Genomic DNA, 22,825 nt, shown 5'->3' on the forward strand with positions numbered 1-22,825 from the left:
GCTGGAGACCTGGTTTGATCCCTGGGTTGGAAAGATCCCCTGGAGAAGGGAAAGGCTACCCCCTTTAGTATTCTGGCCTGGAGAATTCCAGGGACTGTACAGAGCTGCAAAGAGTTGGACACGACTGAGCGACTTTCACTTTCACAAAGCGGGTGTGCCTGACCATTCTACACAAGAAAGAAACCAAGGCTCAGAGAAGGAATCTAAGGGATCAAAGGATACAGAGTGAGGAAGAAACAGACTTGGGATTTACTAGTACTCTAGAGTTTTCAAACTTTTTAAAAGCTGTGCAGCTCTTTCTTCAGATTGAAAGCATCTACTGGCAGCCTCCTCTGTACAGTAACTGGTAAGCATCTGATGAAAAGGAGGCTCAGGAAGACCAGGCAGCAGCTAGGCATACCTCCACATAATCCCTGAAGAGGTAGCGCCTGTATTTATCTCTCAGTTCTTCATTGGGCAGCAATGGAAACACGAAGTCCTCTGGTGTTCGAAGTGGGCAGTCCTGAGCCATGCAAGAGACACCTGTTGAACAAAGACAACCGGATGGAGAACTGTATCGCAGAAGACACACCTATAATGTATTTGCTGAGTTCACCCAACAAACTCACGTTTTACACAGGGAACCCCAGCAGCATCAGAATTTATTCAAAGAGAGAAATCAATATATTTACATAGTGATGCAACTAAAATATTATTACAAATTTTAAAATGACAGATAATTCCCTGATGGTCCAATGGTCAAGACTTGGCACTCTAACTACCAGAGCCCTGGGTCAGGGAACTAAGATCCTGTAAGTTACACAGCACAACAAAAAGAAAAGAAAAAAAACCCCACAAAAACCAAAACCAACCAAACAACAAAAACAAGAGCAATTAAATAGTATATATCACAAATAGCACCGATTAAAAAAAACTGCTTAAAAAATCCCAGAGGGTTCTTGACTTACAATTTAGTTTTGTGATGTTTACTATTATGTGCATGTGATTACCGTCAACACAGTGAGCTTTTACAGATATAATTAATATAATGCTAATTTTAATATCATGAAGTCATAATTTAACAAAGACTCCTTTAACTCATCACCAAGTCTGATTTGTGCTTACCTAAATCACAGTAAACCCTCTAGGAGTTTCTGAGGTACGGCTGCCACTTTGAGAATCAAGATAGACAAGGTAGGCAGCTTAAAGGACAGTTCTCCCAAAAGGCAAGAAAAGGTAGCCTTGCCGTCACACCAGCATTTACATAAATGCCCAAACATTAGCCTTAACTCTTGCATCTTGCTCAGGACTAGGGTAAACTTTGCCATTGTTCAGACTGACATGTTTGGAAACCAATGGTTCTGATTTTGAAAACTTCAGTTAGGTTCACAAGAACACCTGAGTGGCAGAAGGGGCAGGGCTGAAGCTGAACAGTTCCTGCCAGCCGCTTATGAGCCCCACGGGGACTCACCCACACCCACGCCGTCCTTGACGAGCACGGAGCAGTGCTGCTCCCAGCAGCTGCGGCAGAACTGGTGCTGGCAGGCCAGAGAGAGGAGGTTTTCCTTCCGCACAAACTGCATACACACTGCGCAGTGGTGAGGGGAGTGGGCTGGGGGCACCTGGAGGGAGGTACAGTGACGTGAGCCAGCCTGCAAGAAGGATCAGAACTCCACTGCCATGTGTGGGCTTTGCGAGTGCCAGTTCTGAGTGGGAAAAAATATTATCAGGAAGGCTTCCCAAAGGAGGTGGTAGTGGAGCTAGGCTTGGTGAACCCTTAGATTTAGAGAGGGAGAGAGAAGATGGAAATGAGATCTCACAGTAGTTTATAAGGTCAGGCTGGAAAGACCAGGATTTTGGAACTGTCAAGGTCCCGAGAGGTCATTCAATCTGCCTTCTTTTGGAGGCTACTAGGTTTCTTTTGAAAACTGCCCTCATTCAGCATGGCCAGAGTTGCTTCTCAACAAGTACTATAAACCCAGCCAATAGGTTCTTAGGGGCTGAAGTGTGAGCCTCTAATAGCTCCAGAACCCATTCTCTGCTACATAAACTCACAAAGACAGTCTGGGGGCACCAGCCAAAGCCACAAACCAGTGAAAGCCCAACATGAGGTTCTTGTTAGTTCACTGGCCATACAAAAAATAATTTGAGGAAAAGGACCATACTCTGTCTAGTATGCTCCTGGAAATTCTCTAAGAGGCTGCATAACTTATGTGGTGATCTGAGCCCTAATTCTCCCCCATTCATTTGACAAATGCTGACTGAACTCTCAACAACAGGAAATCGCTATACACTGTAGGATATGATTCCTAAACTTAAAAAGCACTTACAGTCTACTATGGGAGCTAAAAAGATATGAGTGAATCACTGCAATATACATGTAAAGGTTGAAACATATAATTAAAAGAGTTTGGAGGGAAGTGTTCCCAGGAGACAGGTTTTGGGAGACATGGCTTGGATTCGGGTCTTTAAAGGTGAGTTCCATTCTCACGAGCAAAGATGGGTACAGGATCTGGACATTCCCAGCCAAGGAAGGCAGCAGCAGAGTTAAAGAGGCATGCAGTGAACGGGCACCCCAAGAACACGGCAAGGACAGAGCATAGGCAGGAGACGGGTGAGGCTGGAGAGAGCAGGCAGCCATTCACTCCTCGTCTACGAGGAAAATTTCCAAATGATGTCAGAAATGGAAGATTTAGGCCTGTACTGGAACAAGTATCTTGGGGATGCTGCACTGTAAACAAAATAAGATGGTTCTCAATAACCGTGTGAGCCACAGCAAGAGCCAAGTGTATCAGGAAGGGACACTCACATGTTTTGATGGATTGGGCTGAACTCGAGCCTCAACGAGCAGCTGGGCAGAATTAGACTTGTATCTACAAAGCAAAAAGCATAAAGGGAATCAGAGCTCTGGTTCTGGAGGTATGGTGGTAAATGAGCTGACCTTTCTCTCTGAAGGTAATAAGCACTATGTCATGATGTATTTATTCCACTCGATGTGTCTGAAAGAAATACCTGGAGATATTGCCAAGTGTTATCTAGAAGGGCACTGATTTAACATTAATGATGGCATAAAAACTCTGACCTAACTTCACTGTCCAACAACAGGGGTTTGGAATAGGATAAAACATCAATATGGTAAAATACTGTACCTTAATTAAAACTGGGGGTACAGAAAGAATATACTGAAAACATTGGAAAATGTTCACCATATACTGAGAGAAAAAAGGCTATACAATATGACCCAGTGTTTTAAAAATATAATCTGCACACTGTAAGGATATTCTCCATAACACAGACAATTATTACCACTGGGTGTGCAGGCAGAGAGAAGTTACAGACAATGCCATCTCTTCCTCCCCCCAAACCCCTTACCTGTCCAGTATCTCGGCAACTTGCCAGTGGAAATTAACTAATATAAGTTTAGCAACTGAATGAGACACCTAGAAAGAAGAAAAAAAGAAATCAAATTATAATGCAGTTTTTGGTTTTTTTTTTCAGAGTGCTCTTACATTTTGAGAAATGCATACATTCCTCTCTACTGCAGGTCCAGGCTTGAATTTTAAAATCTTCCTCTTGGTTCTGTTTTATCTTTTACGTTCAGACTCTTAGAGTCTTAAGCAATTTCCTGGATCTCTCAATTTTTCAACCTTTATTTTCATTAGCAACCCTTCAAAGAAATTAGTTTCATTTCAAACTTACACAAAACCATCCTATCTACAGTAAATAAGGACCTAGAATCCAAAGTAAGCAAATGAGCTGTAAGTTCCCTAATGTGATTTATGTTTGCTGAAGCTGCTGTAGGAGGCCATACACGAGCACCTCCAGGTAGGCATGTTACTTGCAGAAGCTCTCCAGGCTTGAACTTCTTATATAAACCCAGAAAAACAAAACAAAACAAACAAAAAACACCCCTGGTTAAAACCTCTGCCTCTATAACAAACTATTCATCCACAAAGACTACTATCACAGAATGAAAACAGAGACAAAGTATTTGGTATAAATGTTAAAATTTGCTTGAGAATAGCTTTTGGCTACAACTATATTTTTACAACCTGAAAATTATATTGTTTTATTATTTATTTTTGGCTGCAGTGTGCCGCTTGTGGGAGCTTACTTCCCTGCAGTGGAAGAGTGGGGTCCTAACCAATGGACCACCAGGGAATTCCCAAAATGAAATTTCTTGACCTTCCCAAAGAAATAGAACTTCAGCACCATACCTGGTCTGATCCCTTGATCTCAACAGCACTAGCAACAGCAACAAAGCCTCAGAATTAGCATCAGCCCCTCCATGTATGGAAAACGACACAGGCCTCCGCTGAAACTGAAAATTTTACTGTTGACTGCAAGTCCACTAATGACCAACTCAGAATATTCCAGCAGAGTTCTGGTGAGAATGGATAATGTGAAGAGAGGATGTGTCTTTTCAGTTCAGTTGCTCAGTCGTGCCCGACTCTTTGTGACCCCATGGACTGTAGCACACCAGGCTTCCCTGTCCATCACCAACTTCTGGAGCTTACTCAAAATCATGTCCATTGAGTCAGTGATGTGTCTAGCGCTTTATAAAAGTGAACAGATGCCCATCTATTCTTTCAAAGCCAACTGCTGAGGATTATCAATACATACAACACTGTAGGCACACGCACCTCCCACCAGCCTTCTACCGGAGGCACTGTGAGTGCCCACAGCATGGCCTCAGTGTATCACAGACTGCCAAGGCCTCAGTCTCCCCCAACTAATCCATTATGCATGTGAAGGAATTTTAAGACCATTAATTAAGGCAAAATATAGAATGATGGCACCCTGCCCAGTAATGGACACCAAGGAAGACCTACAGGGAAGTCAGGATACAAAGGGCCCTCTGAGCAAAAAGCAGCACAGGGTTAAGGAAGAGTACCTAGAAGAATTTATGCTAGCAGGTAGTCAGTCTCCGAAGAGAGGCCGCCTCCTCCCTGATCTGGGTCACAAGAGAGAACTGACTTCACCACCCTCTGTCACCCGCAGCGGTCTCCCAGAGGAAGAATATCAGGTGATGTGGGGGAGGGGGTGGGGCGGGGGCCGGGCACTACTTAAGTTACCTTTAGCAAGAGGGCCAAGACAAATATATGATATTAAAACATTACACATAGAAATCTGTCATTCTCAGAGTGCAGACAGCTGAGCTCAGGAAAGAACTAGCCAAGTATTCACACCATTTTCCTGTGTAATGCTCAGAGCTCCACAATCCATTCTAAATCTATTAAAGTTGACACTTTGTAACTGAGGAAAGTCTTCCACTCTTCTTACCTGTTCAACTGCGGACAACAAAAGTCTTCCAGCAGAACCAAGACAAACTATTGCTGGACTGTTTTGATCAAGCAACTGATAACCTGTGAGTAGTTAAGGTTATGTATTACCAAGAAGGACTTAAAAGTATGTATGTATGTATGTATGTATGTATGTATGCATTATCAAGGAGTATTCATTCATTCATTCATTTTTGGCTGTGCCACAAAGCTTGTGAGATCTCAGTTCCCTGAACCCAGGTGGTGAAAGTCCGGAATTCTAACCACTAAGCCACCAGGGAAACCTCCCCAAGAAGAACCTATAATGAGGTCAAACTTCTTCCAAAAAGGGTGATCAACAACCACTGACAGCCAAAATAGACTAATGACTTGGGAAGGACACATGACCATGTCACGTTCAAGACAAATTTGCGGTTCTATAAGATCAACATGTAATAAGAAAATTAAAAGTCTTATTTATGTATGAGGCTTTTTTCCATTTCTGAATACACTTTCAACGAGAGCAGGGAAGATACTTCTTCCAAATTTACTTTATGAAGCTAACACAACCCTGATAAAAGGCTGATTTAACATGTGAAAACGCCTAAGGCAATTCACTGAATTAACAAAGTAAAGGCAGGAAAAAACCCAAATGATCATTTCAGTAGATACAAGAAAACTCATTAGGCAAAATCAAGAAATCATTCAAGACAAAAATTCTTAGCAAATTAGGAAGAAAATAGAACTGCTTAAATCGAATACAGGGAAAACATAATATAAGGAAAACATTGTACTCTCTAACAACACAGTGAATGCTAAGATCAGGGACATGACAGGGAAGACCACTCTCATCATTTCATTTAACACTGTACTGATGGCCCTAATAAGGCATGGTGGGGGCGGAAAAAGACACACATAAAAAGACAAAAAACTACCAGTAGAACTAAAAAGTTTAGTACGGTTAAAACAACAGAATGCCAATATATAAAAATCACAAATGTGTTTCTACATAGCAGCAAATAAAAATTAAAATTTATTGATAAAACTAAACTGTATTGATAAATATATTTTATTTAACCCAATATATTAAAAGATTTCAACATGTTAACACACTGAAAATTATTAATGAACTACATTTTACATCTTTTTTTTCCACCTAATTGTTCAAAGTCCATTGTATTCAGAATTATAGCACATACCAATCCAAACTGGCCACAATGCCCAGTGGCTACATGTGATTGCAGCTACCATAATGGACAATGCAGCTAGACAGAACACAGCAATCAAAATTAATCAAAATCAAAGCAGGGGTTAGGGTATAAATTAGTAGCTGATCCTAAAATGTACGGAGAGGACCCTGAATATCCAAAGCAACCGTGAAAGAGCAAAGTTGGAAGAGACTCAGACACCATCTGACTTCAAGACTTACTATAAAGCTACAGTAATCCAGACAGTGGGGTACTGGCTTAAGGACAGACATATCTATAGATCAATGTAACAGAATAGTAAACTCATACACTTATGATTAATTTTCTACTAAGGTACAAAGGTAATTCAACAGATGATAAAACAGTCTTTTCAACAAATGGTTCCAGAATAACTGAACATCACTATACAAAACTCAGAACTTAAAAGCTTAGTTCATGTCACACAAAAATTTCCTCAAGATAGTTCACAGTGTTAAATGAAACTGAAAACTATAAAACTTTCTGAAGAAAATCTTTGCAATCTTGGTTTTTTAGGTACAGATTTCTTAGCTATGACACTGAAAGCACAATCCTTAAAAGAAAAAATATGATATACTGGAGCTCATCAAAATTAAATTTCATTCTTCAAAAGACATTATTAAGAAAAGATGAGCCACAAAATATATGATTTGCAACAGAAAAAATAATTGCAAATCATATATTTGATAAAGGACTTAATTCAGAACATATAAAGAACTCACACAACTCAAAAAGCTCAACATTAGTCATTAGAAAGAAAATGAAGTCGCTCACTCATGTCTGACTCTTGGCAACCCCATGGACTGTAGCCTACCAGGCTCCTCTGTCCATGGGATTTTCTAGGCAATAGTACTGGAGGGGATTGCCATTGCAAATTAGAACTATAAGATACTACTTCACACTCACTAGAATGATACAGAAGACTGACAATACCTAAGTGCTGGCAAGCAAGTGGAGAACCTATAACACTTATATAATGCTGGTGGGAATGTAAGATAGCAGAGTCTCCTCAGAAAACAGTTTGGCAGTTTCTTAAAATGTTACACGCGATCCCACTGCTAGATATTTATCCAAGTGAAATGAAAACATGTCCATGCAAAACCCTGTTATACAAACCATCATAGCAGCATATTTCATAAGAGCCAAGACCTGGAATCAACCCAAATGTTCATCAACTGATGAATGAATGAAAAAACAAAATGTGGTATATATCCATAAAATGGAAAATCCTCACTGGGCAATAAGAGGAAAGCATTACTGACATGTGATACAGCATGGATGAACCTTGAAAACATACCAAGTGAAAGAAGCCAGACACAAAAGACTACATACTATAAGATTCAAGTCATATGAAATTTCTAGGAAAGGCAAATCTATGCAGACAGTAAGATGGTCAGTAGTTTCCTGGGACTGGGATTGGGGACTAACTACAAATGGATGTAAGGGAACGTTTTGGCTGATGAAAATGTTCTAAAACTTGGATTGTGGTGATGGCTGTACATTTGTTTACATTTACTACAACTCTTCTACTGGTACACTCTAAAATGGATGAGTTTAATGGAATGTAAGTAATACTTCAATAAATGCTAAAAATAAAATTGATCGATGGACAGACACATGATAAAGTAAATGCAGGAAAAAGTTAGCACCTGTATAATTTAGACGGTAGATAAATGGATACCTACTGCACAATTCTTTAAAAGTCTTTGTATATTTTAAATTTTTCATGAAGTTGGAGGGAAAGTTTGCCAACTTTAATTCAATGGCAATCTTCTGAATAAACAAATGTCACAAGAAACAGAGTTGACCCTTACACCACTGCCTCAAAATAGTTCATTTTGATCTTTTATGTACTCCTCAGAATGAAAACATCCCCCTCAGAGTTTTGAACATACATAGTTCTGACCAAAGATTAACTGACTAGACAATGTGAATTTTAGTATAAGCAGGCCTGTAATGCCAGTAACTTCACAACACTCCGGCTCCCTCTAAACCTCCCACACCAAGGCCTCGAGGGAGGGAGGGAAAGTAGTGGTACACAGTTCATCAAACACTGAAGGGTCCTGAAGTCCCTGGGTGGTCCAGAGAAGGCTTTCAGAGTCAAAGATGGAGTCAGAACACAGTCAAGTGTAGCCCATCTTCCTTGCCTTTCCCTCTCATTCCCTGTGCCTTCAAACCTGACCCACGATGGGTCAGAAGGCCCTGGAGAGCATCCTGTGAAGCTTGAAAGGACCATGGGGTCACCTCTGTCATCATCCAGCCTGGACTCTGCTCTGCATTGCCCATCCAATCTGGCTTGGCTTGGATGACATTTACAGTCTCAACACCCTCAGATGGTTTTCAGATCTTTATTTCAGGAAGCACTTGGCTACGTGAATGTCAGAAAGGACTTGGCCACTGGACATCACTATTTCCCAGAGGTTGCAGGCAACCTTCTGTCATTCTCCATAATTTGTGTTTGGGAGAGATCTTTAAAAAGCTACTTCCCAGATACAGGCCCTCAAAACATGGTCAGTAGTTACCACCTGTGCAGACACCTAAAGGCGTAGACGACTGTTGGGGAGTCAAGCTCTCCTTTCTGTTTTTTTAATAAACAATATATAAAGTGTCCATACAATTCTATCCCAGCTTCACACGCAGGGTTTGGCGGGGTGGGTGGGGAGGAGGTGGACCTGAGGGGGAAATCCTGGACAGCAGCCAATGATGCTAAGATTTTCTCACAGAGATGCAGTGACGTGTACATGAGGATTTTAGCTGCTGTTATCAGCAAGCCATTCCTGACATGGCTAACAGCACACAAGTCCACAACCTCAGCATTTCAGGAGATATTCTGGACGCACTTTCTTCTGGGATCTAAGGGCTTCAGAGACCAGAAAAGTGAAACAGTGTAAATAGCGAATTAGAGCCTGTCAACTTGGAATGGAGACTATCTTGATAAGATAAAACTTCTGGATCTATGCAGCCTCTGACCCACTCATTACAAGGAGACAGATGCAGGATTCCAGGAGCTTAGAAAACGCAACTCCAGCAGCAATTTGGTTACTGGCTTACATTTTAGCCTTCCTATGACTTGCCGCCCCGCTCTATGTTTCAATTTTCTTGTATGTATTTTCTGTTAGGTCCCCAAGTAGAAAGCAGACTGGTGAATCTCTTTTTCAAATCACAGGACCCCGGGTCCACCTGAAGTTCATTAGTACATAAGAGCTTCAAATTTCTTTTCTGATTTCCACCAAACTCTTTCCCCAGAAAAATTCAAGTATCAGAATTTTATAAATTAATCACTGGAACAAACATTTTTGATCCCCTGACCACGAAGCACTTAAAATACCAGAGGGAGATAAACCCTGCCATGGAAGGAGACGCTCAGTACATACAACATTCTGGATCCTTTCCAATATACAGCCAACATCTATCTTTGGGGAAAACGTATTCAGAAGTTCAGGAGATTTAACCGTTATCACTTAACATCCCAGAGTACTTGGATTCTATACGTTTATTATTCAAATAATGCACAGGACATGCTAGTATGATATAAGGATCAAGGCACATACTGAATAGCCTCCATTCCTGACAACAGCTCCCCAGGAAAACCCTGAGCATCGCTACTGCTTCTTCATCTTTTTTGTCTCCTATAGTTGGTTCAAGCCGTCCAGTCCGTGGGGACAAGTTAACAGCACAGCTTGCAAACAGATTTTTTTCCCCCAGAAAACAGAAAATTCAGCAGCCCACCAGAACTGTCACCAGCCCTTCCCACACTTACCAGTGCCATAGGGAGGATGCAGCCGATGGCAGAGAGCATCAACGGCCTGAAAAAATACAGGTGGTAGTTTCAATTTTTATTTAGAATTCTTACTTGCCAACTGCCTGAAATCTTTTAAGGCTACCCGAATAGGGCTCCATGCCTCAGCCTGTTGTTAAGCCACTTCATGGTCCAATCACATTTGTTAACAAACACTAGTGGTCTTTCACTAAAAGGCAGAGAGGAAGGAAAGGGGTGAACTGTTTGTTGGCCCGCTTCTGGGTCTAGGGTAGGAAGGGATGTAATATAGGAAAACTAGCCGAAGGAGATCAAGACGGATGGATTCAAGTCTCGGAGAGTAGAAGGTGATGTGAGAAAGTGCTGAAGGAATAAGAGAAAGAAGTAAGGTTAAAGCACAGAGGCAAAAGAGAAGGTGAACACCAGCCCAGAATGGGGCAAATCAGCGGTGGTGGGGGTAGTGGCAAGACCCAGCCCTCGAGTCTACTTTCGGCGGTGGGCCTTCACCTCTCCCATACTTCACGCCTCCATACTCTCAGGCTCTAAGAGGTCCGCTCTTCCGCGCCTTATTCTAACTTTGCTTCCTTGCATTTTCTCTCCATGGAGGGAGAGCTGACTGGTAATTGAGGCACCCACATGTGACAAATGCTCTACAAAATCTGATTAATGAACACTAATTTGAAGATTTCTCTCCAGTCTAACCTTAATTTAGTTCTGTTACGGTCTCTGATCATTAAAATCAATGCCAAAAACATCTAAAGACCTGACTAACTACAGTTACTTATGAAAAATAGAATAAAACAAAAATACAAAAGTCATCCCTTCCTTGACCTTGAGGGTACTTTGCTTATTATGAAAAACTCTGGGCATCTACATAAGTGAAGAGTATGATGAAACCCATGTACCCATCACCTAGTTCAAACAACAACTCAGAACCAGGCTATACCTTACCTACACCACTACCCTCGAGATTATTGCAAGGTAAATCTCAGCCAGCATATCTTTTTGGGTTTGCATTTCAATGAAAATCTTCTGGGAAATACTTAGTCCAAAAGACAGATTACAGCCCCTGCTAGAATTCCATATGGTTTTCCAGGGAGGAGCCATATACAGGTAAGATGAGTACTCCTTTAGTGAACCGAAGTCCTATCCGTTAATCACAACCAAAAGAAGTGCAGATAGGAGCTCATAGCCAATGAATAACACACAGTAGGACTAGAAGCCAAGTCTCCTACCATATTCCTGCAGCTACAAGCCCATCTTGTCTATATGTGATTTCAAATGATGCACTGTCTCTTCCAGCTCCAGTGACTGTGAGGAGGGCAAAGGAGAGGGAGTACCAGACACTTGCAGGGTGTTCCAGCCAGGTTACCTCTCTTCTCCAGAGGGTACCTCACAGCCTATCATATCTTAGTGACAAAGCCACAAACTCCAACAGCATGTTTCAAAGACAGAGCCACTGACTGCTGCTGTTAACTATGCTCAAAACGTATCACATTTCTATACACCTATATGTTTATGTAAAGAAACCTCCATCGGAATGAAGCTCTTTTCTAGGGGAAGAGGTTTTCGCACCATTTCCCTTTTCTGTGTACCTAAGCAGCGGCTCCTGTGGTCTCATCTGAAATCACTGCCTACTCCGCCTCCTCCAGAGCCCCGGCAGGCAGGCAGGCAGGCAGGCAGGCATCAAAGCCTTCCAAGCCCTCAGTGGGTGCACAGTCTAGCAGGAGAGGCCAGATACAGATCTAGAAAGGAAGGTTTAAAGGAGAAAAAAAAGAAGGATGGTGAAGTGAGAGGTCTTTCAATGTGACAGGAGAGGAGGTTTGAGGACCAAAAAACAAACATGAGGGAGCAGAGCAGTAAAGAGTTCACGCTGGAATCTGGAGAAACCACTTCAAGTTTCTCAACAGAGCAAGATAAAATGGTGTTTTCAGCGGCTCTGTCAGAAAATGTGGAATAGAAGCAGAAAAGGTTTTATTTATGCATACCTGCCTTCTGTCTTATCATTCTAAAACAGGAGGAGGCAGAAAATAAAGGCCAAGAGACCTTTAAAATATTTTATGGTACAGGTTAAATTGTTTTTTCCCCATCTTTCTTAGCATCTATCTAAAAGTTAAAACAACAGAAGATACTCAGAAACACTTGTTTTATTGAGAATCAACAAATTCTCAACCTATCCCAATTATAGCAAACTCTTAACCTACTCCAATTATCACTGAACAAAAAATAAAATGGTTCATAAAAAGCATTCTGATGCAAAGGAACAATACCTGCCACTCCATCCCACCGCATCCTGATCCTCTCCCAGTCTTCCTAGCCAGGACAAATCTCTCCCAGTCACTTGTCTGGGTTCTTCTGGTTGTTACCAACATCGCTGAGCATGCCCATAATTCTCTACCTATGCCACTCCCGCCCCACTCCCATCCCAGCCCCAACTTCTGAATATTTAAATCATTATTTTCAGTTCCTCTATCTGTAGCCTTTGTAATCTTAAGACATTGTTTACAGGACCAGAGTTGCATTTCCACCCCTGGGCTTCTAATAGCACTCTCCTTGGTCCACTCAGAGAAGAATGTACATCTGGCATAAATACATTGTCATTATTAGCAGCTGCCAATCACGCATACTTGTGCCACATGGTGTGTTTGCTTTGTATTTATTTGGCTTCTGATTTTTGTGTGTAGTTTTTCTGCTTTGCATGGGAATTCTAATTCCCATCCCCCTTGTGAAGAATTCTATGGTTTCTCACCACATTCCAACCATCTTCCAACTTCTTCTTTCTATCAATTGCTAGGAATCCACCTCACTCCTATTCGAGAAGAAATTTTTCCTGGATCCCACCAAGTTTCTGCTCCAATCTGGGCTGACCATTTTCCAGGCCTGCTACAAGCAGAACATGGGATTTTTCACTGGACTGCTAGGTTAGTTTAATTATTTCTTGAATTATTATTTTTCTTTTTGATTTTCATCTTGAATTACTTCAGCAAAGGTACAGGAGAAGTACATTTTTGGAGTCCTTGCTCATCTGAAAATAAGTTTATTTTTGCAATGACAGAATTGAAGATTAAAAATTATTTTCCCTCAGGACTTGGAAGACCACTGCACCACTGTCTTCTGCTTGTCAATGCTGGAGACATGATTCCCATGTCTTTTAGAAGACCTGGTATATCTTTACAGAAACCTTTAAGGTTTTCTGTTCTTGCGTTTCTGAAATTTCATAGGGACAATTCTGACAATGGCTCTTCTTTACCCTTCTGGGCAACAGACACTTTCAACATGAAAACTGTTCCTCCCTCTGGCTCTTGGAAATCTTCTTCTACTTTTTTAATCTTTTCTTTCCTTCAGTTTTTTTTGTTCTCACTTGCCACAAATTCTGGTAAATCCTGGGTATCTGGATTGAATCTCCATGTCTCTGGTTTTTTACACACACACACACACACACACACACACACACATATATATAGCCTGTATTTTGGCTTTATGTTGAGAGATTTTCTTGGTTGTATCTTCTGATCTATCTATGGTATATTTTTTAACTTGGCAAACCCATAATTCATCTCCACAGGTTCTTTTCTGCTTTCATTTTCTTCCTGACGGCATCTCTGATTGTTTTATAGAGACCACATCTTCTTGAGTACCTTGGAAAATACTAAATAGTGCACTTTTTTTTTTTTAATAGTGCACTTTTAAAAACAAGCAAAATTACTTATTGGTCTACATCAATTACAGTCCATTTCTCTGTTTGTCTTTCATTATGCATGTTTTCCTCAAATGTCTGGTGATTCTTGGTTAGAATCACCATTCACAATAAAGGGCAACAAGGGGGATGAAGTACTGATATAGGCTACAACTTGGAAGAACCCCAAAAACTTATCCTAAGAGAGCCACCAGACACACAAGGTCACATATTCATGATTCCATTTCTGTAACATAGATAGGTAAATCCAGAGATACAGGAAGCAGGTGTGTTGTTGCCAGAGACACAGGGAGTGGAGAGTATATATGCTTACTGGGTACCAAGTTTCCGTCTTGGGGGTGATGAAAATGTTTCGGAACTAGATGAAGAAGATGACTGCCCAACACCATGAGTGCATTAACACGCCATTGAACTGTACACTTTCAAATGGTGAATTTTTAGGTGGATGTTACAATTTGTAAAAAGGGAGTCTCAGGAAATGAACCCTAACTCTATGCACATGAACAGAACCATGCAACTGCCAGGCTTCTCTTTAGGGTGACTGATCAGAAGCAGCTATTATTCAAGACTCAAGGGCTCCCATAATGACAAATAAAGACAGCTAAATCTGACCTTCTCTAAGTGCCTGATTTCCCTAAGATTATCTAGATTATTTTGCCAAGAGAGACCACGTGGGGGCGGGGCTGACTGTTCCACATACACACCTTTAATTAATCCTCCCATCTGCAGCACATTTATCTTCTCCAGGCTAAGTCAGTCAGATCAAAGCCCACAACCTCTTCAAAGACATGCTGAACAAACCGGCTCCCATGAGCAATGATGTCCCGTACGCTCCCCCTACATGTTCTCTTTGTTATTCTGTGTTTGTAACATACAGTTGCCTCTACCTTCATTTTCATGGTATTTACAAATGGAGAAGCACTTCCATATTTACTTCATGCTCTTTAATAATCTTCCTGCCCTCCTCAGCTCACTGGGCAATCATTAGTTTATTTTCCTTTACAACAGACAAGCTTGCATTTTCTAGCATTTTATATGACTGAAATCATAAATTGCTTATTCCCCCACCACCACCCCTGAGTCCCCCCATGCAGCATATTCTGAGATTTACCAATGGTACTTGTATGAGTGGCCCACTCTTTTTATACTGATGAGAGCATGCTGTTCTATGGGGACACCACTATTTGTTCATTCATCTGTTTGTAGATATTTGGGTTGTTTCCAGTTTTTGGCTATTGCAAATCAAACTGCTACAGACAGCCAAATACCAAACAAACAGAAACAAATGCAGAAAGGACAAACGTATGTGAGGGCAGCCAACCAACCTGAAGCAAAGACTTGAGGTGTTCTACTCGAGTGTCATAAAATAAAAAGCCTTTAAAGTATTCACGTTGTATTTATGATTGCAGATACTACTAGTCATTTTCACAGCTACTCATTATCAACATGGACATAAGAAGCCACTTTTATTTTGATAAGGAAATATGAAGTTATGTTATCAAAAATATTACAGGAATCCTATCCAGTTTGTGAGTACAGGTGGGCAGTTTACATCCTACTCCCATTCTGGTTACAAAACCAGCGCACTCCTAATGTTGGATGTATCTTTTCAGCAGCCAAAAGAGGATGTACTGCTCACTCCTCATTTCAGTAACCTGGATCGTTTCACAAGTTTTTTTGTATTTCCACAGGAATATAATGTCAAATACCTCATCTCACCTCTGCAGACTCTGTTTTATTACATCTGCACGAAGTTCAGTCTTCTATATGAGAACTGCCAAAGCTAAATCTGACATGCACACCAAGCTGGGAACCACACATCCACCAGGTGGATCTATATTTGAAAGTCAGCTGGCTTCATGGAAGCCCTTAAACAAGCATATCGTCTATTTACAAACAGAAACATATAGAAGTAGAGCCTTGGGGTTAGATGCTCAACTTTTGCAATTATTGGCCTGGGCTTATTTAGACAGTCACATCAACAAGAAGCAATACTTACTGAGATCAAAACATAACCAGGCATTTTTGCTTGCTGCTATTTATACAAAGAAAAAGTATGGACCTTTATCTCAAAGAGTTCAATTCCTGACATACAAACAATTAGTATCAGTATATATCAAGAAACATGCAAAAAGGGGGGCAGAGGTAAGTGTCTGAATCTGCCTGGAGAAGAGAGAGGGCTTCACAGGAGAAGGGAGCCAAGGGTAAGTCCTCAGTTTCCAGCCTGGTGGATGGTGGTATCACCGATGAAGATAGAGAATCAAGAAAGCCAGGTTGGATGGCACTGGAATATTGTAAAAGGCAGCAAGACTGGAAAATGATGGGGAGCACACTGAAGAGACCAGTAAAAGTCTAAAACAAAGGAAAAGGAAATGTGTGGGTAGACCATGTACTGGGCAGGAAAGAAACTGCCAGTCAAAGAGAGCAGCATTCCCAGATAGAGACCACTATTTGTTCACGACTATAAGAACAGCTCTGTTGTCCTGTTAAACTCTCCAAACAAACATCTAGCTCTTCCTGCATGTTCTTTCCTCTATTTATGATTGATTACTTGTGGTTATCACAGCAAAACCATCTTATGGTTATAAAGGGTTATGATAGTTTAGAGAAAAGAGAACACAATACAAGCTTCGAATTTTGAAATTCATGCCAGTTTAAGTAATCAAGCCACAGCAGGACACATTTCAGGTTAAGCAGGATGCGAGGCTTCCTGCTGTCTCAGTCTGCACCTCTTCTCAAATCTTTGCTCTAACTCTTCCCTTTTCAGACAGAGAAACCAAATCTTTTACATTTTCCTAGGGCAGCAGGGGAGCGAAAGTGGGGCAGAGCAAAAGTTAAAGTACTGGGGAATTCCCTGGTGGTCCAGTGGTTAGGGCTCTGTGCTTCCACTGCAGGGGCCACAGGTTTGATCCCTGGCTGGGGAACTAAAGATCCCACATGGTGTGTGGCAAGGCAGGAGGCATCTTAAAAACAGGATCCTTAGTAAAGGATCTCAGAATTAACTAAGCCAAGCAAGCTAGGCACTTCAGTAAGGAGTGCTGTCAATGCAGGCAGGAGACCAAACACTGCAGTTCACTAGAAATGCAGAAACAAAAGACAAGACCGTAGTCCCCTATAACCTCTTCCTGGTCCCAATTCAAAATTCGTGTTGTTTTTACTTTTCTTATCACAGACCCATGTGAAGGACATCAGAGTATTTGGATGAAGGCAAGAGAGCCCGAAGTCCATGATCCGAGTACCGCACGCACACTCCGAAGGGTCAGTCAGTAACACATCACCCAGAACCTTCTGCAATTTGGTTCCTACCCAGTGACTCGAAACGCACAATCCTGAGAATGTGTTCCAAGGAACCACAGCACACATGTGACAGCAATATTCTCCTTATTCAACTCTCTTACCATGACCATGTTTAAACACTCATGTGCCAGGCACTTTACGTGCATTATCTCACTTAATGCTGTGAAGAAGGTATTAATTATCATTATTTTATAAATGAGGAAACTGAAGCTTACAGATGTTGAGAAACTTGCCCATGGTCATGTTATATTAAATGGCAAAAAAAGGAAGCGGAACTCAGGCTAGCCTGACCGCTAGTAGTGCAGACTCAACACCACACGGGCCACATCCATGAAAATGCTCACAGCAATATAACCAGTCCCTGTAACTGTAACACACAAGTACTCACCTAAATGCCTAACGGGGAAAGCCGGAGCAAATTATGGTTCAAAAACAAGACAATGTGTTATACATAAGACAACATATGAGGAAGTATAAACAAGGGGAAGTGTTGGAAATTCACATTTTTAAAGACAGAATATGTAAATACATGCACATAATGAATACTAGAATGGACTGTCACCCAGAGTAGAGATTTTCCATTTTGTTCACAGCTGTTTCCCCAGTGCCTAACACATAGCAGATGCTCAATAAATACTAGCTGAATGAATGAACTGCAGAACAGTAACATACTATGAATACGGACAAGACCTGTGGGATAACAAGCAAGGAAGGAAGCTTTTATTTTAGGCTAACGAAATTATGAATGGTATTTTTTAGTGGCATTAGAATCACCCCTTGATTACACAGTTCCTAAGGCAGTGTGCAAGGACAACAAAACGCCAGAATGAAAGCTGGCCGTGAATCTCACGGAGAGCTTCTTTTCCAAAAGGCAGGGAACATGTGGTACGTGGTGCCAGGTACACAGTGAGGGCACAAAGTCAATGATAACAATAACCTTTCTAAGCTGGCCAGACAGGGATAACTCTAGCACTCGTTGCTCTTAGGCAATTCTCAATGTCACTCTGGACATTTCTCATCTCCCTTTAAAAAATACATTTACACACCAGTAAAACTTACCAGACTTCCAGACTAAAAAGCATGGTGAAGTATGTCAACACATCCACTAACGACCAACTATTTGAAACACAGGAATTTAATCTAGATTCTAGTGAGATAGAGGCACGCAAAGAAACCTGACATCAGATCATAAAAATAGAAATCAGACGGCCGCTCAGCACACAAACATTCAGAGTTACTGGGCCCAGCTTAAAGACACTTTCCCATGAGTAGTAACGTGAAAACAACCATTACTTGGTTAATTAATGAATGTATAATAAAAGCAACATGTTCTTACATTCAGCTATACCAGGATACAAGAAAGTTAATTTAATAAATACAAGTAGTCTTTCCAGATGTTATATAAGAACTTAGTACTACTTGAGAGAAAGGATAAATATAAGGTAATTCATGATTCACCCACAAAAGGGAAAAATGACCACAGAAGAACCTGGAGAGATTTTCCAGCCACAATTTGCTGAACAGCAAGCATAAAACAAATTCAAGCAAGAGGGTGGCAGAATAGTCTTCTGGGGGAACATTCTCCCAGCTCTATTGCAGTTAATATAGCAATTCATGAGGCAAGAACTATAGTAAAAACACTCACAATAATCAGTTTATATCTCTAACCCTATTTGAGGAAAACCAGGCTTGAGAAAAGTGAGCAGCACAGTTCAGCACTGAAGTTTAAAAAACTCAAATTCTTTCCTTCAACAGTAAAGACACTTTGGGTGGCATTCACGATCTTCTATTTCATTCCTTTTCACCTGTACATCTGAGTCTCCACTCCAGCCCAGAAGGTAACTTCCCGCCACCACGCCTAACTGACCCGGGGCATTCTGTTACCCCCACTCCTGCCACATCCCATCTTGAGGTTCTCTTATCAACACAAAGCTCACAGAGCTCACAGCAGCTCCACGGACCAGATCTAGTCCAAAATGGACTCTTTCTTCTTTCTGAAGCCTGGGCGGGGCTCTGAGCAGCAACATCCCATCTTCCCTGCCCACAGCCCCAACAAGCTTCTGAGAGAAGGAACACAAGGCGGCAGGCACCTCCAGCCCGTCAGCAGTCAAACCCAGCAAAGGCTTTTTCTGGGGCTGGACCATGGCTGAGCCCCTTCTTGAGCAGCCTGACTGCAAATGCCCCCTGAGATTCAAGAAACAAGTACCAGCAGAATTCACTGAATGACGAAATTCTTCCAAGTTAACTATACCACATTTTGTAATAGAAAGGGGCTGTTATTACTAGAGAAGGCCTCCCAAATCTATCGCAGCAACAATACTTTGTTGTGTAAGTTTCATATAAAGACCAGCAGGTAAAGAAGGTAACTTTGCTCATTTTTTAAAGACTCGAATATCACTAAAATATTCGTCAGAGATTTTCCCCTCTTACATCACAATCCACCTCATCCGGCAATCATTTCACCTTTCACATCTATTCCATTTGTGTAGGATGATAGCTTGTTCTCTAAACAAGGCTTCTGTTTTGCCATTATTTGAACATCAGCAGTTTTCCCTCTACCCCATAACAGGTAAGCATTTTCTCCTTTGTCTATTCTCAGCCCTGAATTTGATTTTTCTGGGCACTTTCTTTTCTCTATTAATGATCTTACTCAAGGACTGGTTGCAGAATACATATAGGAAGTTACCCTCTGATAGTAAGGGCCCTCACTAAACCAAAAGCCCAATGTCCCAGACAGCTGGGAATTTTCTGCCTAAGAGACTGGAAATCCCAAAAGGTAACAGAAGGTTTAACTTTATGTTAGTCTATGGCTCATCCATAGGCGACTGCCAGAACACAAGAGTGAATAACACCGATCACTGGCTAACTGATGCCACTTCTCAAACTCAGCTTTTGCTCATGGACAGCTAGCTGTTCATGAGGCTCTAATTTGAAACTACATACACATCACATTTCCTATTAGCCAAATAACACCTAAACCGTATGAAAGAAATATCTCAGTAAGTCACGAGTGTGCAAACAGCACGTGATTGGTGAGGGAAATCAGTAGTGACCTGGGTGACGATTACTGAGCTCCTTTCTCACAGACACATGCAACAGAGTGAGAGTAGCTAAAGCACCTGTGAACACCGTTCTGTAAACTCCATAGTTCAATGACTTCCTCTTACCTCAAAAAAATTTCAAATACAAAAGTAAAACCAATGCTAGGTTTTAGCCAGCCTGAAAGAGGAAGACTGTGTATGATTCCTTCTTCCTGTACTCTTGACCAAGCCGTTTCTGCCTGCCCTCCTTGGTCACATTCTTGAACCTCTTAGAACACCATGGAGCCCCTTACATGCAGCCAAGCCACCAGAAGAGCCAGGACCTCGGCTGCCCAGGCCTAGAATGGAAACGGTGTTAACACACTTCTCAGTGAGGGAGGGGGAAAAAAATCCAGCTGCCTTTTCTACCATCATCTAGAATTTCATGGATTATTTTCCTCTCTGCTTTATTTTCCCTTTAACCCTTTCCTGGGGTTTCAACTTTCTCCCTTCTCTCTTTGCTCCTTCATCTCTGTTCCCAGTTCTTTTTGCCGTACTTTTCCTGACCTTGTGCGTGAGAATAATGCCCTTTTACAACAGTAGAGGACGGCCAGCACGGACTAGGGAATTGAGCTCACACCAATAAAACCAGCGACATCATCAACAGTTGACCAAATCCACAGTGCCCCCAGATTAGTCAATGCCTGTTATGGATGAACACTGTGATAGGAATCATGGGGGAGACAAGATAAAAAAGTAGTTTCTGCCCTCTGTGACATGACAAGCAGTGAAGAGAACATCCCAAAATACGTGAAAAAGTAAAAACAACATCAAGCAGTCAGAAGACTGCACTATATGAGTTAATAAACTTGGGTTCTAACATTTGGGCCCTGGGTCCACAACAGGCGCCAACCACTGTGTTCTAGAAGGTTGCGAGGAGGCTCACTCAGGGAGGGCACAAGGTAGGCCTGAAAGAGCGGTGAGGGTCCGAACAATTAAGGAGAGGGCCTCCCCAGGCCCACAATAAGACAGCCTAAAAAAAAAGGAAAGGAGTAAAATGGTATATTGTATGGATTTTACTACAATTAAAAAAAACAAAGGAGAAAAAGGCCTGTGCCCCCAAGCTGTCTCCAGCAGAGTAAGAAAGTTGGCACGGGGTCTTAACTGAGAATTCCTATGCATAGGTGGAAACATCCTGATGAACTTTGCCAACTGATACTGTCCAGAACCACATACCCGACAATTCCTCCTCTAATTTTAAATACCAACACCATGTAAAATACAGTTAAAGAAAAAGAAACTAGTTGACCAGAGAGGGAGAGGTGGGAATAATGAAGAGATCTGAGATCTCTTTTCTACCAGGGAAATGCCCCAGTAACTCTGCTATTGTTATGAGCAGAAATCCCAAACCCAGAGGTTCCAATGGGTCTCCATTCTTTGAGTTTTCTGCTGAGCGTGAGAGAGGAAACCTGTCCATTTCTAGAAGTGAGTTGCACAAAATCTTTAGCTTTCAGCTCCTAGCTAGCTACTAATAAAGCCCTGAGTATCCAAATCCAAGGTATTAGTTAACATTTGCTGATCACCTGGGGAAAAAAAAAAAATTCCTGGACTAGTAGGATAAAGCAACTTTTACAGGATGGCACACCTTCGTCATTTCCATTTCAATACTAAAATGAAAATTATTTGGTTGAAATCATGCCAATGTGCTCTTGATCTTCAGTTTTAGCGAACAACAAAATCCATGCAACAGCTCCTGAAAGGAAGGTCAGTGAAAACAGCAAAGTAGGAGAAATGTTCCCACTTTCACATAATGGTCCACATGAGAGGAGAAACAGGCTGGGACACTGTCTAAAGGACCACAATAATTCACAGTAAATGCTGTTCTGTGTGTTTTACTCTGTACTAGTTCGATATTATGTAATACAAAATGTCCATTGTGAGGATAAAACCTGGCCTAAGGTGCAAGACATTGAAAACTATGCTAGCTTAAGTGTTAAAAATAAGCGGCTTGCTAAAATAATCAATTCTGTTACTTAACTTACAATTTCATTTCACACCCCCTCAAATCAATGAAATACAAGCTATGAGAACTTACTTTAGTTACTGCCAAAATTTCTTTCAACATCAGAGATTAGTCACCAGTATATGAAACCAATGAACTCATTAGCCTAGAAGCACAATTATTCACAGCAAACCGGGAGATCTAGGAGCTTCTCTTAAGAGATTTATCAATTGCCCACACAGTGTTGGGTGATTCTGATGCTTATCCTATGTTACCTCATAAAATTTCATAAGACTTTCTGAAACAAGTGTTAATCTACACAGCTCTGCTTCTGTGTATTTCTGGTCTATTTCCCCTGAATCCACTCCACCCCGCCTTTCTAATTCCTAGTAGTGTGAGAAGCTGAGGTCCTCTGATATGCACCTTAGACAAAGCAAATACATCAGATATGTCCAGAGGAGGCAACACATAATTCAGTTTGGTTTCAAGCTACAGGCCATTTAACCAGGCCGGAGGAGACTTTAGCAACAGCTCATATTTAGATTTGATTTCAGGGATTACACTTGGGAGTTGACAACACTGCTCA

General features: G+C 41.4%; 1 protein-coding gene across 6 annotated transcripts in view; it reads right to left on the reverse strand.

Annotated features, from left to right (window-relative positions):
* Window positions 1-22,825, reverse strand: part of ARIH2 (ariadne RBR E3 ubiquitin protein ligase 2) — a 38,412-nt gene that overhangs the window by 11,008 nt on the left and 4,579 nt on the right. For 4 of the 6 annotated variants that reach the window (XM_018066754.1, XM_018066751.1, XM_018066753.1 and 1 more), the window contains exons 4-7: window positions 3,352-3,419; window positions 2,789-2,852; window positions 1,451-1,601; window positions 401-522 (exon numbers count right to left, since the gene is read on the reverse strand). In XM_018066754.1, coding sequence (XP_017922243.1) covers window positions 401-522; window positions 1,451-1,601; window positions 2,789-2,852; window positions 3,352-3,419 — 405 coding nt within the window. Of the gene's footprint in view, window positions 1-400; window positions 523-1,450; window positions 1,602-2,788; window positions 2,853-3,351; window positions 3,420-10,226; window positions 10,273-22,825 lie in introns of all 6 variants that reach the window. The other 2 variants (XM_018066756.1, XM_018066755.1) reach the window with 1 other exon arrangement.

The sequence above is a fragment of the Capra hircus genome, chromosome 22 (assembly GCF_001704415.2).
Source record: "Capra hircus breed San Clemente chromosome 22, ASM170441v1, whole genome shotgun sequence".
NCBI classification, from domain to species: Eukaryota; Metazoa; Chordata; class Mammalia; order Artiodactyla; family Bovidae; genus Capra; species Capra hircus.